An 18491-nucleotide genomic window follows, 5' to 3' on the forward strand; every position below is an offset into this window, starting at 1 on the left:
GCGGGTTCGAGACCCACCTGGCCAACTTGGCAAGACCTCATCTCTACAATAAATTAAAAAATTAGCTGGTAGCGCACACCTGTAATTCCAGTTACTCGGAAGGCTGAGGCGGAAGGATCACCGGAGCCAAGCAGGTTGAGGCTGCGGTGGCCGGGAGCGGCCACTGCACTCCAGTCTGGGTGACAGAGTGAGCTCCCACTCAAAAAAAAAATCCATATGAAAAATAAATGACCACAAATAGTCAAAACATCCTTAACAAAAGAAACAAAGCAGGAGGTATCACACTTCTGATATGGATTTTTCAGGTCAGCCTGAGCTTCGAGAGTGTCAGCTTAATGGGTCAGCCAGTCGAGCCCCAGAAAGGGTCGGCTTGAGGGGCTGAAGAGCCTAGCCGCAGAAGTGTTGGCTCTAATGGGCTGGCAAACCAAGCCCTGAGAGTGTTGCAGCCCCCAGAAGTGTCTCAGCTTCGGAGTCTTGCCTTCTTCCAGCAGCTCTCCAGGTTCGTCTGGCTCCGTCGGCTGGCAAGCTAGCCTCTGGGGTGTACTGCTGTTCAGCTCTGACAATCATGTGCAGCTCTTCAGGTCGGGGTTCTTGTCTCATGCCCAGGAAGAATGAGGGACATGGACAGTCAAAAAGCGAGAAAGCAGGATTTATTGAGAGGACAGAAAAGCTTCCACAATGGGAGGTTACCCAACATTTGGTTTTATGTTTAATTTCTTTGATTCCAGAACCACTCATGATGCTGAACTGTGTCAAGAGCCAGTTAATTTGCAACAGCAGACTCTCTGTTAGCCATGTATTCATTTTGTAACCACTATTTAAATCTAATAACAGAATTCTCAAATCCATTTAACTGGACACAAGCAGCCAACCACGTGCGGCCACTCACGCAGAACCCAGATGCTCAGGGCGCCCCAGCCCTGCCATGGGGCCACCTGCACACTGAGCCACACCAATAGGAAGCTGTACATCAGCCAGAACTGCCAGTGCCGAAACACACATTAAGTCTTTTTCTAAATTTTAAATGAGCTTTGCTAATGCCCTAACAAAGTCACTAAGATGAACATGGCTACTGGAGCCCACCTGGGCCCTTGCCATTCTCATGCTACTGAGGAGGGCCCTGAGCCCTCATTCAGAATGGGCCGTCATGCCATGCAGACTCCTGTCCTCCCTTTAACTGCTAGTGTCAAGAAGACAACTGTGTGCGGTATCCACCCTGCCCTGAGGCTGGTCCCCTCTGCTGGTCAAGGCAATAGGCTAGCCCAGGACTCTTCTGCTTCAAAGATTTACTTCCAACAGCAGTGAAGAGGGCAGAGGATGAGCTGCTCTTGGACAATTATCCTCTAGAAGCACACTGTGACTGTGGGACTGGAAGCCCAAAAGCCATTTCCTTGTCAGCTGCCCCTGTGGAAAACCTAAATAATACACTCACTCACCCGGAGAATGCAAATGCAGGTGGAACTCTCAGTAGGCTACTGGAGAATGCAAGAATGGGTGATGTCTGTCCTAAGCAGGAGCAGGGCAGTGGGTGTGGCACTCTCTGCAGGGCTCTGCAGCCCCACCTCTGCTCTTGCCCTGTCCCTGCTGCCACCCATGGTCCCTGCCTCTATGGGACTCCAGGGAAGGTGCCAGCTGGACACGGGGCTTGACCCATGCTGGTCCCAGCGCTTCCTCTCCCTGCAATCGGGGCCCACCCTCTCCACATCCCCTGCATGGGCACCCTGCAGGCTACACTAGGTGAGGAGAAGGGGGATCCAGCAATATACCAAGTCAGGATGAGTCCCCCCAATTTCAAACTCAACAACACTTTCAACAGACCAGAAGAGCTCACCTTTGAATGCTACCTCCCAGCGACCTTCCAGAGAACGGTTCCGACCGGTGATGACATACTGATAGCCAACCCACAACCTGGAAGGGACAGAAACAGAGACTTTAGCAGCCAGAGGGAAGCGGCCACTGATGACTATGTGTTTTAATAGTTAGACTGACCTCCAGAACACTGAGTATGTTAACACAAGTGACTGATTTATGTTTAACACTTAATTTTAATAAAATGCATTAAAGTTCTAACAATAAATTCACACATCAGAAAAAGTTTTATCTCAGGTAACTCCTACCAAGGCTATTCTTATTAGTTGACCCAATAAAGTTTCACATTTTAATCAAGACCAACCTTATTCTTGGTAGACATAAACCTATAAAACAGCTCTGCAAATATGCTAAAACCACAGCACAGTACATTCTACAGAAATTTTGTGGCATGCAAATTATGTCTCAATAAACAAAGCCCTGCAAATATATACAACCATGGTGGTTAAAAACATGTGCATGGATACACACTCCAAGTGAACGTGGGCCTGGCCAACCACCACAAGTACCTGCTGAATCTGTGCCCCTTGCCCCAGCTTTCCAGGCCCAAGCCTCCATGGAGATGCTCACACAGAAGGAGCCCTGGCGCAGTGTGCTCTGCCCTTGGCATAGACTGTGCACACACGCAGCTGCTCACAGAGCTGGGGCTTCCTCACTGGCTGGACTATGCTCTCTTGCTTCTTCCCTACCCACAGGCCTGTTCTCATGAAATCAATACAATACCCTGTGAGCTAAGAGTTATTTTCCTCCCTTGTGGCTGCAGAAGGAAAAACAGCTCAATCTTGTGATTTGCCAGTGTCACATAGGGCATAACTGTGGAGCCAAAACCCAGTTCGGGTCTTGAATGAAGGCCCTCAGCCCACCTGCTGTAGGCATCATGCTCCCACAACAGGGGCCGCCTGTGCTATCATTGAGGGCAGCAGGCAGCCAGGAGACAGCACACTGCAACTCACTCCCCTGCAGAGCTGTCCTCCCTTTGGAGGGAGTGGCAACTGGCTGCCACCAACCTCCAACTCCTGGCAGCATGATGGGGACAGCATAACAGCAGCAGTCGGCTGCTACTTCTACACTCTTTCCTCAATATAGCTGAGACTGGCGGTCAAGGACCTGGCTCTGGGGTCAGAATGCCTAGGCTTGAATCTCAGCACACTCTCAGCAAGCACATGTCCACTTACATGCACACCCACTCTGGGCCCAAAGGTTTCTAGGAGGACTGAATGAGCAGACCCATGGAATGCACCAAGCACAGGGCCGCAGGGCTTGCTTTCTCAGAAGGAATCACTGCCCACTTCTCACCACTTGTGCTAGGCCCACAAAGCCCCACATTGAGCAATCTCCTATCCCCACAAGCCAGCACCCCCTACTCCCCACCACCTGCCCTCAGCCAACAACTCTAGTTGTACCCGTGGAGGTGGACCAACAAGAAGGGTCAGCCCACAGTCCTACATGGTGGCAGCAGAGCCCAGCCTGCCCCTGCCCCTCTATTCAAGTTCCTACTTATCTCAGTCCACACTCCTAACCCCCATGTGGTCCAGTGGGTAGGGCTGGTCTTTGCTAATCCAACATGCTGGCTATCGGCTATGCCCTAGGAGTGTGATGGGGCAGTCAGAAGTCATGTGCTTGGTGGTCATCAGACCCTTACTCCAGGTCCCTAAGGGCCCCAGCCCAGGACTCACTTGCGCTGGTCCTTCCAACCAAAGCTCCGCTCGGGCTGGTCCCATTCCTGGGCCAGGACGAAACGAAGCTCCTGGTCAGTAGAGAAGGTGGCAAGGGAGCCGTTTAGGCGCTGGCAGGTCTGTGCAGCATCCCAGTAGTTCTCTCCACTCAGGTAGACCCTGTAGCAGCTGGCCGTGCCTTCATAGTGATGCCACCCTGTCGGGCACTTCCCTAGGAAACATGAAGGACAGAAGGGGAGTTGTTCCCCAAATTAGGATCTGACTCCAAAAATAAAATTATGTATGTGCTGCTTCAGGAATAGGCATACCTCGGAATTACCCTAGAGATATCGGGAAACTGAGGTTCAACATGATAAACTCCTGCTTCTGAGACAATATACTTTTTTTTTTTGTTTATGTTTTTTTAAAACAGGATTTATTGAGGACAGAAAAGTTCCCACGGTGGGAGGGGGCCCGAAGGGGTTGCCCTACTTTGTAGAAATGTTCAAGTTTTTCTAGAATGCAGATCCAACCTAAGATATAAGTATATTCAGTGATTCCTTCCATTTCTATAAGATTTTTTAATCTTCTCACTAGTAAAGTGGACTTTATTCTCTGAGTTAACAAGACAGCACAGCTCCCCCACAGCTCACTGTGAGGCCTTGCTTCTGGTGCCTGGCTCTCCCACCCTCCCCTTCTGAAAGCCCACTGCCTCCTGTGCTGACTCCTCTCCTTCCTTTTCTGCTCACATTTGTAGTGGGATGCTGGCAAGCACTCTCCCCTAAAACAGCAGCTCAGCAGATCTGAGCAGGGAGGGCCATGAGACCATGTGACTTGTCCCTGCCTCCCCAAGATGAGAAAGGGAGGCCTGGGTGGTGCCACAGATGGCAGAGCTGATAAGCCAGTTGGAACTCAAGTCTCCCAAGCCAGTGTCGAGCTCAGGCAAAGCTCACTGCTGCTCAGCTGCCTAGCCCAGTACTGCCAGTAGTCAGCACAGGCAAGAGCACAGAGTGTCCTCTGAGGTGCTTGCCAGTGCTGAGAGAATGGGGGATGAGCAATAACACAGGTGGACAGACCCCTGAGCACAGCAGCAGGTACCCTGAACATCAGTCCTGCCTGTCTCAGTACTGCTGCCCAGTATAGTCAAGTGCAGAGCACTTGAGCATATCTGCTAAGGATGGGTGGGCAATTTCAGTGGTGGTTTTTTCTCCCCTTTCTTGATCTTGTTACACTCCTTTAAAATCTCAACATCATAGGTAATTAATTAAATAACTTTATAAAAATAAGAAAAACAGATGTAAAGCTTTCCCACTCCATCAGCTGTATCTAATCTCTCAGAGCCAGTTTCTCCATCTGTAAGAGGTAACAATTCAACTACGGGGTTTCCGAGGGCTGGAGCTATCTGGTTCTGAAAGGCAGGGGCTCTGTGAAAACAAGCAGCCTGAGCCCACATGACTTCTGGGGCCTCAAGTCTTGCTTCACACTCAGGAGCTGCATGACCTTGGGAGGTTCACCATGCAGTCACACTCATCCCCCCAATGACTGTTTTGTGAAACCCGTCACATGGCAGAGTAGCACTGGAGAGTCGGGCCATGTCAGGCCATACTCGGGGCATTGGTGTGGTCAGGGCAGGTCTGCAACTTACTACTGAAGCGGACTGGCTGCGCCACGTTCACTGTGTGGAAGTGCGTGGGGTCACCTCCTCGGGACCGTCCCTGCCATGGATCCACAGCCTCCTTCCCATGGTAAGGACGCGCCTCCCCGGTCACTTCTGAAAACAAAAAGAGATGTATGTTGTGAGTCCTCCTTGTGCAAGCTGTAGGCTCTCTAGTCAGCACTAGGTTGAAAGGCAGCATGGTTCAGGCTACTCAAGCAGGAGGCTAGAGGGGAGGCCTGGCAGCACAGTCAGTACAGGCTCTCTTGAGAACTCTCTCTTGAGAACTCTAGGAAACATTGCTCTTTACATCCAATGGGTCACATGTGCTGCTTATAAAATTATGGCTTGGCAGTGTTTGCTTCTTTAATTAATAGTAGGAAATAGGGTCTCTCTGATATATTTTCTAACAGGTTATTGCTAGCACAGCAAAGGGACCCTCTTCCTCCTCCTCCAGGGCCACAAGACCTGAGCCTCCTCACCTCACAGCCCAGTCACCAGCCTGGGCTTCTACTCTGTCTCTAAGCCACATGACTCCTAGACTCAGGGCATGCACCTCGCCTCCCGCCTCCAGCACCACTGGTGGCACCAGGTATGCCAGGCGGCCTGCTTCCCCAGCATGGGATTGCAGTGAGAGCTGGAGGTACTGGACAGCCTTGAGTACAACAGGGAAACTGAGTCAGGGTAGACCATAGCATGCTTGTTTCCCAACACCATTTGGCCAGAAAGGAGGACTGCAAATAAGGGATAAAATGTGGGTGATTCTAACTTGTGTTTCTAGAAATTTAAACCCTGACCACACAGGGAATTAGGGTCCAGATGAGCTTGTAACCTCTCCAAATAAAGGAGAGGACAAGACAATTCAAGCCTCTTTTGTATTCTAAATTGTCAGAACCCATGAGACTCTTGCTTTATATAAAACAAGTCTGGAACTGTGGTCAAGAACCCAATGTTGGCAAATCAAACAATACTTGCTTACCAAAACAGAATTACTAAAACAAGAGAGTAAGAAAATATAAAATCCTAATGGCATTGCCACCATGTTGTGTATGCTCCTTAAATTGATTCCTCTCCTTCTGAACCACCAGAGCCAGCTCGCCTACTGAGACTGAAGACTTGCTAATGGTATGCCCTAGGGGCTGCTATTCATCTCCATTCTGTCAGTATTTGAAGACCTGCTTTAAAATAGCAGTATAAGTGCTTCTGTTTTGCCATTTTATACCCATGTAGACAATATATAACCCTACACAGAAAATAACTCCAAAACCACAGCCCTGCAAGGCCCAAGTCAAAAATCTGCCTTCCTCCTGTTGTTCCTGGGTCCACAAATGTCTCCAGCACAAAGGAGAGGGAATTCACAGAGGGAATGTCTTATTTGTCGCTATGGCTCAATGACAGGTGCTTAACCCACCAGAGAGTCCTAAGACACATTCAAACTGTGGTCTTAGGCTTCAATTGCCAGCAGAGACATGACAGAAGTGGACTGACATGAGCAGGAATTCTCACTGAAGGTCTCGTTAATTCTTATATACGTACACCAAAAGATGAAACGAAAACCCTGTCACCTTCTACCAGCCTGTAGTGACTAATTACATTTCCCAGGGATACCTATTTCACTTATTTCTTCTGGTATTTATATCCATATTTCCAAACAATGGGCTTATACTGCTATTTCTGGTCTTATTCATTTTAAATGTTACTCACTGATGAATGTTATGGCATAAGAAGACTTAATTCACATATACTCTTATTCACTGTCCAATGGAGTACAATCAATTTCATAATTAGAGACAGTACACTAATGTAACAATGTATATATTCATCATTTGTGAACCAAACAGTATACTAAAGTTATTTCCTTTCCCTAACAACTTTCCTTTTCCTGAAATTAATATCTGCATCCATTTAAAAATTGTTTTTCCCTATTTCCACCACCAATTTTTCCAGATATTACAATGGATAAAGGCTAGTAATAAAATTTTTAAATGACCAAACATCATCTGCAAGTCTCACAGCTCTGCTCTGCCTCTGGAAGCCCTCCCTCCTGCAGCACTCTGCCTGCTCTCTGGGCCAAGGCAGAGCTGTAATCTTGCACTGGGCCCATTTCCTGGATCCCAGGCCATCTTCTTTCTTGCTTTATCTTCTCCTTTCATAAGACTGCATCTTCTACTATCTTCCTAACTAAGGCTATGATGACCTTTCTGAATCTAACCATATCTGCAAATTTCTATAATCTATCCTCATGCACAACTGGTTTCTTTACGTATAAAAGTCCCAGATAATAACAATTTTTAAGCTTCTAGTTTAAGATATCAGATTGAATAAGTACATTCATTCATCTCCAGTCTCTCCTGTAACCTATTAAAACAGTAATGAGGCTGGGCTCGGTGGCTCAGTCTGTAATCCCAGCACTTGGGGAGGCCAAGGCGAGTGGATTGCCTGAGCCCACGGGTTTGAGACCAGCCCAGGCAACTTGGTGAGACCCTATCTCTACAATAAAATAAAAAATAGCTGGGCGTGGTAGTGCGCGCCTGTAGTTCCAGTTACTGGGAAGGCTGAGGTGGAAGGATCGCTGGAGCCCAGAAGGTCGATGATGGGGTGGCCATGAGCGTGCCAGTAATGAGATTTTTAAAAAGGTACATGGTCATAAGGACAAACAATAGGAAAGAGGAGGACAAAGTTCTAAAACCTGGAAAGCAGGAAGAGAAGTGATAATTAACTTATAGAGGGTGACCACACATCACAATCTCCCTAGGAAAATCCCAGTTTATGCCTGATGTCCCAGTATCCAATCTAGTTTGGCATTTGTCAGTCTCAAAAGTATCTTACTTTAGAAGTAAATCACTCTAAACTTACTTGAACCCAGAAAGGTAAATCCTAGGCTGATGACTGGGAAAGTAGAAAAATAAGGAATTTGGCAACATTTAACTAAACAATACATACTTTTACCCTCTGACCCAGCAATCCTACATTTAGGAATTTACAATGAAAATGTATCTCCAACAATGGGGGTGGGGGGTGGGAACATGCTTAAGGTTCTTTACTGTGGCATTATTTTTAATAGCAAGATAATAGGAATAACCAAAAGGCCCAAACACAGGAGAATGGCTAAAATATGGTAGGTCAGCTGGGCACGTTAGCTCATGCCTATAATCCCAGTACTTTGAGAGGCCGAGGTGAGAGGACTGCCTGAGCCCATGGGTTCGAGACCAGCCTGGGCAACTTGGTGAGCCCTCACCACTACAATAAACCAAAAAATTAGCCTGGCATGGTTGAGCATGCCTGTAGTTCCAGCTATTTGGAAGGCTGAGGTGGAAGGAATGCCTGAGCCCAGTAGGTCAAGGCTGTGGTGGCTATGAGCATGCCACTGCACTCCAGCCTGGGCAACAAAGTGAGACTCCAACTCAAAAAAAGAAAAAGAAAAAAGTATGGTAGATCCTGCTCAGGCACAGTGACTCAAGTCTGCAATCCCAGCACTTTGGGAGGCTGAGACTAGAGGTTGCCTAAGCCCAGGGGTTTGAGACCAGCCTGGGCAACCTGGCGAGACCTATAAATAAAAAAATTAGCTGGGCATGGTGGCAGGTGTCTGTAGTTCCAGCCACCTGGAAGACTGAGGCAGAAGGACTGCCTGAACCCAGCAAGTTGAGGCTGTGGTTGCTGTGAGCATGCCACTGCACTCCAGTCTGGGCAACAGAGTGAGACCCTGACTCAAAAAAAAAAAAAAAAAAAGGCCGGGCTCGGTGGCTCAGCCTGTAATCCCGCGCCTTTGGGAGACTGAGGTGAGTGGATTGCCTGAGCACGTGGGTTCAAGACCCACCTGGGCAGCGAGACCACATCTCTACAATAAATAAAAAAATCAGCCGGGCATGGTAGTGCATGCCTGTAATTCCAGCTACTTGGAAGGCTGAGGCGGAAGGATCGCCGGAGCCCAGCAGGTCGAGGCTGCGGTGGCCGGGAGCTGCCACTGCACTCCAGTCTGGGCGACAGAGTGAGACTCCAACTCAAAAAAAAAAAAAAAAAAAAAGTATGGTAGGTCCCTAAAGTGGATACAAAGAAAGAATGAGAACAATCTCTATAAATTGCTGCAGAGTGACTTCAAGGGTCAGACATGGTGGCTCATGCCTATAAACTCAGCACTTTGGGAGGCCAAGGTGAGAAGATTGCTTGAGACCAGGAGTTTGAGCCCAACCTAGGCAACATAGCGAGACCTCATCTCTCCAAAAAAATCAGCTAGGGGTGGTGGTGTATGTCTGTAGTCCCAGTTACTTGGGAAACCGAGGCAGGAGGATTGCCTGAGGCCAGGAGGTTGAGGCAGCAGTGAGCTGTGATCATGCCATTGCACGCCAGCCAGAGCAACAGAGTGAGACTCCAACTCAAAAAAACAAATAAAAATAAAAAATAAATTAAATCAACAAGATGAGGAGGCAAAATCGTAAAACTAAATATAGATAGAATCAAATGTTAGCATAATACAGAAAAAAAATAAATCTCAGTGACTTCTGACTAAAGTACTCTGGCTATATACCCTCAGTGTGAAACAGTCTAACAACATAAAGAAGTACAAAGAAATCCTGACATTTTATTTAGAAGGTTTGTGATGACAGACGGGAACAGTAATTTCAAAACTATTTTATGTGTACTTTAGGACTGGTCACTTGAGTAAATATATAGGAGAAGTTAGGATCAGTGTTCCTACAAATATAAAATGGAGAAAGAATTCTAGGGTAGATTAAAACTGGAGGCATCAATAAATATGAATTGTGATTTTTAAAAAAAGGTGTCTGGTCTAGCTCTAGCCACTGACCGCACCATGCATGTCCCAGTGAGAATGAAGATGAGGCACAGTTAACACTCAGATGCCACCCTTCTTGAAGAAGTGGCTGATCCCTGGGCAGAGGAGAGGTACAATAGGGGCCTGGTGCATTTTGCCTTGCCAGAAAATAAGGACGAGGAAATAGAAAAGCTCTTTATAACATGGTATCATTTATTAAATGCAGCATGTATGAATGACAAAAACTGCTAATTACATTTTATTTTATTATTTTATTTTATTTTACCTCCTGGACTGAGGTGATCCTTCTGCCAAGCAGCTGGGACTACAGGCATGTGCCATCACACCTGGATAATTTTTTATTTTTTTTTGTAGAGATGAGGCCTCACTATGTTACCCAGGCTGGTCTCAAGCTCCTGGGCTGAAGTAGTCCTTTCACTTTGGTCTCCCAAAATGCTGGGATTACAGGTGTGAGCCACGGTGCCTGACCTAAAAACTGTCATTTTTTAACCATCACTAACCGATTCAGACAAAATCCATTAATAAAAGCTAAAGCAACTGGTGTGTGGTTGTTGGAGATCACCTAGAACAATACCCACTCCACATATTACTTATTCACAAATACTGTTCATTACGAAAGGGGAAGGAAATATTCACAAAAGTGAATCTGGGAGATATTATATAAATCAAATGATCAAATTTAATGTCACCAATAATGGAACAGATTGACTTCATGTGCCTCATGAAGTGACAATTTACAATCTCATAATATTCCTACTAAAAAAATGTCTCACCTGAAGCTAATCACGAGGAAAGAGCTAAGTTCAAATAGAAGGCCATACTACAAAGCAACAGACCTGGACTCTTCAAATATGTCAATGACATGAAAGACCCCTTTCCCCTCCGCCCCCAAAAGGAACTGGGGAATACTTCTAGATTAAACAACAAGCAAGATGGAAAAAAAATACATATGTAATCCTTTGAATAAATCCTGTATCTATTTACTGATTTATTTATTTTTTGAGTTGGAGTCTCGCTCTGTCACCCAGACTGGAGTGCAGTGGCTGAAAGCGGCCACTGCAGGCTTGACTTGCTGGGCTCCAGCGAGCCTTCCACCTCAGCCTTCCAAGTAGCTGGAACTACAGGTGCGCACTACCACACCTGGCTCAATTTAATTTATTGTAGAGATGAGGTCTCGCCAAGTTGCCCAGGTGGGTCTTGAACCCGCGGGCTCAGGCAATCCACTTTCCTCAGCCTCCCAAAGCACTAGGATAACAGGCTGAGACACCGAGCCCAGCTAAATCCTGTATTTAAAGAAAAAAAAAAAAAAGACCGGGTGCAGTGGCTCATGTCTGTAATCCCAACACTTTGGGAGGCAGAGGCAAGAGGACTGCCTGAGCCCAGGGGTTCGAGACCAGCCTGAGCAAGTTAGTGAAATTCTGTCTCTACAATAAATCAAAAACTTAGCCAGGCATGGTGGTACGCTCCTGTAGTTACAGCTATTTGGAAGGCTGAGGTGGAAGGATTACTTGAACCCAGCAGGTTGAGGATGCCATGAGCATGCAATTGCCCTCCAGCCTGGGTGACAGAGATAGACTCTGATTCAAAAAAAAAGGAAAAAGAAAAAACTGCAAAAGACATTTGGAGGATAATGAGAAAATTTGAAGGGCAAGGCAGGTGGACACACCCACATCCCTCCCCATGACTCAAGCAGTAAACAAATTAACAGCAAACTGGTGATTTACTGGTGCTAAGGTAAAACAGGTGGTCTCTGGGTAGGTGGACACCAGTTCAAAATCAGGGTTCTCTGCTCAAGGAGGGCAGGGCAGACACCCCCCCCCCCCCACCCCCCGGCCAGCGGCTTCTCCTCCACTACACTCCCAGAACCCCAGCCTCCAGGAAGATTGGGAACATTCCTCTATGGAAAGATCTGACCAGTCCAAGAAAAACGTCCCAAAAAGGAGGTCTCAGATTCCCCATGAAACAATCCAGCTGACTCACCCTCCAGGAAGGCCCACATACATAGTGCTTCAAGTCCCTTGGCCACACACAGCACGCAAGGATCACCAAACCTCTGGGGAGAACCTTCAAATGAAAGGTAGAGACCAAAACCACAGAGAAAAATAGCAAGAAACAAGTACAGAGAGATGAAAAGTAACAAAACCAAAAACATGCCATTAACATTCCCAAAGTGAATGACTACTGTACCCATGAAACAAGAAAGGGATGCTATAAAAAGGAACATGCAGGCAACACTAACCAATATCCTCCTCTGAAAAAGTTACTGTAGAAATGAACTCATAACAGCAAAAATAAAAACTCATTAAAAGATCTGGCAGTCTGGGCATGGTGGCTCATGCCTGTAATCCCAGCACTTTGAGAGGCTGAGGCAGGAGAATCACTTGAACCCAGGAGTTCGAGACCAGTCTGGGCAACATAACAAGAGTTCATCTCTACAAAAAATGAAAATAATAATAATAATAATAATAATAACCAGGCATGGCATTGCACACCTGTAGTCCCAGCTACTCAGGAGGCTGAGGTGGGAGGATCACTTGGGCCCAAGAAGTCGAGGCTACAGTGAGCTAGGATCATGCCACTGCACTCTAGCCTAAGTGACAAAGTAAGATCTTGTCTCAAAAAAAAAAGATTTGGCAGCAATTGTAGAACCTACTAAAAGTAAAATAATACAGAGATGGGGCTGGGCACAGTGGCTCACGCCTATAATCCCAGCACTTTGGGAAGCTAAGGCTGGAGGATTGCATGGGCAACATAGCAAGACCTCGTTTCTACAAGAAATTAAACAAAATTAGCAGGGCATAGTGGTGCACCTGTAGTCCCAGCTACTCGGAAGACGGAGGTGGGAGAATTGCCTAAGCCCAGGAGGTCAAGGTTGCAGTCCTTGGTAATACTACTGCACTCCAGCCTTAGCAACAGAGTGAGACGATGACCAAAAAAAAAAAAAAAAAAAAAAAAGGAGAAGAAAGAGATGGAAAACTTGGAAAACAAAAAACTGAGGATCCATCTAGGACCTCTACTTCTCAAGAATAGGAGTCCCAGAAATAGAGAACAGAGAAAGCAGAAGAAAACAAGATGAGAAGAAATCCAGTGCTACCTTTCCCTAAGCTGATAAGCATGAGACTCTAAAACTGAAAAGACCCATTGAGTAGCCAGTGCAATGGACCAGAAGATGCTTAAAATTTCCAGGAAGAGAACAAGTATGTTCAAAGAACCAGAAATTAGTATGGCACCAGCAACACTGAAAGCCTGTAAAAATAAGGCCTTCAAGAGTAAAGGAGAAAATTATTTTGACTTTATCATAAATCCAGACAAGCCGGGTTCGGTGGCTCAGCCTATAACCCCTCGCCTTTGGGAGGCTGAGGTGAGTGGATTGCCTGAGCCCACGGATTCGAGACCCGCCTGGGCAACTTGGCGAGACCTCATCTCTTCAATAAATCAAAATGAGCCGGGCATGGTAGCGCGTGCCTGTAGTTCCAGCTATTTGGAAGGCTGAGGCGGAAGGCTCGCTGGAGCCCAGCAGGTTGAGGCTGCGGTGGCCAGGAGCGGCCACTGCACTCCAGTCTGGGTGACAGAGTGAGACTCCAACTCAAAAAAAAAAAAAAAAAATGCAAACAAGGAAATAAAAACTTTTCTCTCCCATGTTCCTTTTCTGTGGAAATTATCGAAGGGGGAAGTACTCCACTAAAATGAGGGAATAAACCCAAACAGAAAGACAAAAAGTCAGAAAACAGAGGATGCAAACCAAGAGGGGACGAAGGAGAACTGACCTTCCACACTGATACACTGACAGGCAGGGACATCTGGGGGGCTCCAGAAGATAAGAGTCCAAAGGACCTAGCCTGGCAGAATAATTGATGCACATCAAACTGGAAACCAGTTTGGAGATTTCTTAAAAAGTTAAACATAAATTTACATATGACCCAGAAATGTCACTCTTATGTATTTGTCCAAGGAAATGAAAGCATATTGTCTACACAAAAGCTCGTACATTAATGATCATAGCAGCATTATTCATACTAACCCAAATGCTCATCAAATAGTGAATGGACTAAAAAAAATGTGGTCTAACTATACAGTGGAATATGCAGCAATGAAAGGAAAGAACTACTGACACAGGCTGCAACCTCAAAAACATTAAGCTATGTGAAAGCCAGCCACAAAAGATTACATTACATGATTCTTTTTATATTGAATAAAATGTCAAGAAAAAGCAAGGCTGCAAGAGACAGAAAATAGATTATCAGTTGCCTGGGATGGGGGAGGGAATGGAGCTAACTGCAAATGGGCAAGAGGGATCTTTTTCGGATGATCAAAATGTTCTAAAATTGTGACAATGGCTGCAGAACTCTCTAAATTTACTAAAAATCATTTAATTGTACATATTTAAAATTAGTGAATTTTATGGTATATAAATATCTCATTAAAGTTGTTAACAAATTTAAAAATTATTGTTAAGAACTAAAGGTATTTAAAAAACGTAAACCAAAGAGAAAGTAATATAGACGAACATTGAAAATACTGTCCTAAGTGAAAGAAGCCAGTCACAAAAGACTGTGTATTACATGATTCCATTTATATGAAATGTGTATAAGAGGGAAATCCATAGACCAGAAAGTAAATTAGGATGACCCAGGGCTGGGAGGCTTGAGGGAAAATGGGAAGTGCCTGCTAATGGGTATCAGCTTCCTATGGCGTGACAAAAATATTCTAGAATTGACTGTGGTGATGGATGAACAACCCTGTGAATACACTAAAAACCACTAAACTATTATAAATTGTATAGTCTGTAAATTATAAATCAATGAAGCTGTTACCAAAAAAACTAAAAAGATGATAAAAGGTATTTAGAGGAAAAAAAAGAAAAAAAAAAGATGACCACAGTGATCAATTCCAGAGTGAAAACAAAATGTGCCAACAAACAGAAGGAGTTCTCCTGCATGGCCCAAAAGCAGCAGAGAGGCTGCTGAGAACTCCATGAAAGTGCAGATACAAAGAGTTAAAAATCAGCCATCTAGTTTAGGGAAAAGTCAGAAAAGAAAGCCTAAAACCATGGAATTTAGAGACACACAGATAAATATCACCAAATGAAACAGCTAAAATAATCTGAAGTGTTTGCTTCTGAGAAGTGGGAAACTAGAGGAGCCCATCATTTTGCTATTATTTAAAAAATACAAATCTTACAGAACTATTTGAATATTCAAATTGTGTGCACAAGTAACTTAAATAAAGATAACGCCGGCTCGGTGGCTCAGCCTGTAATCCCGCACCTTTGGGAGGCTGAGGTGAATGGATTGAGCCCGTGGGTTCGAGACCTGCCTGGGCAGCAAGACCTCATCTCTACAATAAATAAAAAAAATCAGCTGGGCGTGGTAGCACATGCCTGTAATTCTGGCTACCCGGAAGGCTGAGGCGGAAGGATCGTCGGAGCCCAGCAGGTCGAGGCTGTGGTGGCCGGGAGCGGCCACTGTACTCCAGTCTGGGCGACAGAGTGAGACTCCAACTCAAAAAAAAAAATAAAAATAAATAAATAAAGATAAACTAAAAATTTGAATTAGACAATATCAGTTTCTCTTTGGACCTGGGTGGTCCTACCCCACCGATTCCTCACATCAGAGTTGCTGCTGAGGCATCCATTATCCTTCTGACTCCTGATCCTTTCACTGCAGCCTGCTACCGTCTTCGAAGGGTCTGTTGTCCTCTGCCTTACTGACACTCTGCAGTTACACAGGAAGTATCTTGTATAGGTCTTTTTCAAATCCTGTGCCAAGCCCTTCCAATCCAAAGTTGAATTCTTCCATTTCTGGGAAATATTCTTATATGACTTCTTTGCTAATTCCCTCCTTTCCCATTTCCTCCATATTTTTTAAAGGAACTCATTAATCAGATATTAGATTTTCATTTAATTTATAAGGACTCTTTTAGCTCAATTGTTCTTTTTCACAGCATTCTACTTGATCACAGGTATATGTGTATGTGTATAAATTTGTAGTAAAATATAAATATAAAATCTGCCATTTTAACCATTTAGACATGTACAGTTCAGTGGTATTAAGTACCTTCATATTATTCGGTAACCATCACTATTATCTACCTCCAGAACTTTTTGTTCTTCCCAAACTGAATATCTATTAAACAATAACTCCCCATTCCTCTTTCCTCCCAGACCCTGGAAACCACAATTCTACTTTCTGTCTCTACGAACTTGAGTATCTAGGTACCTCATATATGTGGAGTCACAGAGTTACTTGTTATTGCATGACTGGCTTGTTGCACTGAGCATAATGTCCTTTAGGTACATTCATGTTGTAGCATGTGTCAGGATCTCCTTCCACTTCAAGAATGAATAACATCCAATAGTATGGATATAGCACCTTCTGTTTATCTACTCATCTATTGATGGACACTTAGGTAGCTTCCATCTTTTAGCATAATTTGAATAATGGTGCTATGAACATGGATGTATACATATATCTTCGAGTCCCTGCTTTTTTTTTGAGTTGGAGTCTCACTGTGTCACCCAGGCTGTAGTGTAGTGGCATGCTCATGGCTACGACAGCCTTGACCTGCTGGGCTCAGGTCATCCTTCTGCCTCAGCCTTTCAAGTAGATGGAACTACAAGTGCACACTACCACACCCAGCCTTTATTTTTTATTTATCGTAGAGATGAGTTCTCACCAAGTTGCCCAGGTTGGTCTCGAACCCATGAGCTCAGGCAATCCTCTCACCGCAGCCTCCCAAAATGCTAGGATTACAGGCTTGAGCCACTGCACCCAGGCAAGTTGCTGCTTTCAATTCTTCTGCGTATATACTCAGAAGTATAATTACTAAATCATAGGTTAATTATATTTTTAATTTTCTGGGAAATGTCATACTATAATAGAGGCTGTACCATTTTACATTCCTAACAACACTGCACAAGGGTGCCAATGTCTACACATTCTTGTCAGCACTTGTCATTTTCTGTTTGATAGTAGCCATCTAATGGGTGTGAGGTTTTTTTTTTTTCATGTCAGTAAAGCTTGAGGGAAAGACACTTCATGCATAAGCATGAAGACCTAATCATCAAACCTGGGAACTACAGAAGGCTCTCTCACTGTCATTTTGATTTGCATCTCTCTAGCTGAATATCTTTTCATATGCTTATTGGTCATTTGTATATCTTCTTTGGACAAATATCTACTGAAATTCTTTGCTTTCTTTCTTTTCTTTTTTTGAGTTGGAGTCTCACTCTGTTGCCCAAGCTGGAGTGCGGTGGCACGCTCATGGCCACCCCAGTGTCAATCTGCTGGGTTTAGGCAATCTTTCTGCCTCAGCCTTCCAAACAGCTGGAACTGGAGGTGCACGCTACCACTCCTGGCTAATTTTTTGATTTATTGTAGAGATGAGGTCTCGCCAAACTTCCCAGGTTGTTCTCGAACCCGTGGGCTCAGGCAATCCCCTCACCTCGGCCTCCCAAAGTGCTGGAACTACAGGCTTGAGCCACCACACCCAGCCTGCTTATTTTTTAATTGGGTTGTCTTTTGTTGTAGAGCTGTAAAAGTTCTTTTTATATTTTGAATATTAACCCCTTACAGATAAGATTTTCCGCTGTTTTTCATTCTGTAGGATGCCTTTTTCACTCTGCTGAATGTTTAATGAATATGTTTTAAATTTTTATGTAGTCTAATTTAGCTATTTTTTTCTTGTGGTGCCAGTGTTTTCAGTGTTGTATGTAAGAAACCACTGCCAAATCTAACGTCATGAAATCATTCTTCTGTTTTTCTAGGAGTTTTAGTTTCAGTTCTTAAGTCTTTGAGTTAATTTTTGTGTATTTTGGCTAATTTTGGCTAAGGGTCCAACTTTCTCTTTTGATGTATATGTCCAGTTTTCCTAGCACCATTTATTGAAAAGACTGCCCTTTTCCCCAGTGATGGTCTTGGTGCCCTTGTGGAAAATAATTTGAACATATTATATGTGAGGGTTTATTTCTGGGCTCTGTATTCTATTCTGTTGGTCACCTGGCAGAACTCTTGATTTTGATGATTTTCTGTACTTCTTTTCTATTTTCTATTTCACTGATCCTTCCTCTAATCTTATTTTCTTCTTTCTGCTAGCTTTGAGTTTAGTTCTTCTTTTTTCTAGTTTCTTAAGGTATAATGCTAGGTTGTTGATTTATTTCTTTTTGCAAAAATTCAGGTGTTGGCCAGGTGCAGTGGCTCAGCCTGTAATCCCAGCACTTTGAGAGGCCAAGGTGGGAGAATTGCCTGAGCCCAGGGGTTCAAGACCAGCCTGAGTAGTTTGGTGAGACCTTGTCTCTACAATAAATCACAAAAACTAGCCAGGCGTGGTAGCATGCATCTGCAGTTCCAGTTACTTGGAAGGCTGAGGCAGAGGGATTACTTTAGCCTAGCAGGTCAAGGCTGCAGTGGCTATGAGAGTGCCACACTGCACTCCAGCCTGGGCAACAAGAGAGAGACTCCAACTCAAAAAAAAAAAACCTTAAAGTGTTTACAGCTATATATTTCCCTCTTAGCACTGTATC

General features: G+C 44.8%; 1 protein-coding gene across 1 annotated transcript in view; it reads right to left on the bottom strand.

Annotated features, from left to right (window-relative positions):
• The window catches only part of DGCR2 (DiGeorge syndrome critical region gene 2), a 79666-nt gene that overhangs the window by 26216 nt on the left and 34959 nt on the right, over nucleotides 1-18491 (bottom strand). The window contains exons 3-5 of the mRNA XM_008055787.2: nucleotides 5170-5295; nucleotides 3546-3756; nucleotides 1832-1908 (exon numbers count right to left, since the gene is read on the bottom strand). Coding sequence (XP_008053978.1) covers nucleotides 1832-1908; nucleotides 3546-3756; nucleotides 5170-5295 — 414 coding nt within the window. The remainder of the gene's footprint in view (nucleotides 1-1831; nucleotides 1909-3545; nucleotides 3757-5169; nucleotides 5296-18491) is intronic.

The sequence above is a fragment of the Carlito syrichta genome, unplaced genomic scaffold (genome assembly GCF_000164805.1).
Source record: "Carlito syrichta isolate Samal-C Ts95f unplaced genomic scaffold, Tarsius_syrichta-2.0.1 Scaffold301954, whole genome shotgun sequence".
NCBI classification, from domain to species: domain Eukaryota; kingdom Metazoa; phylum Chordata; class Mammalia; order Primates; family Tarsiidae; genus Carlito; species Carlito syrichta.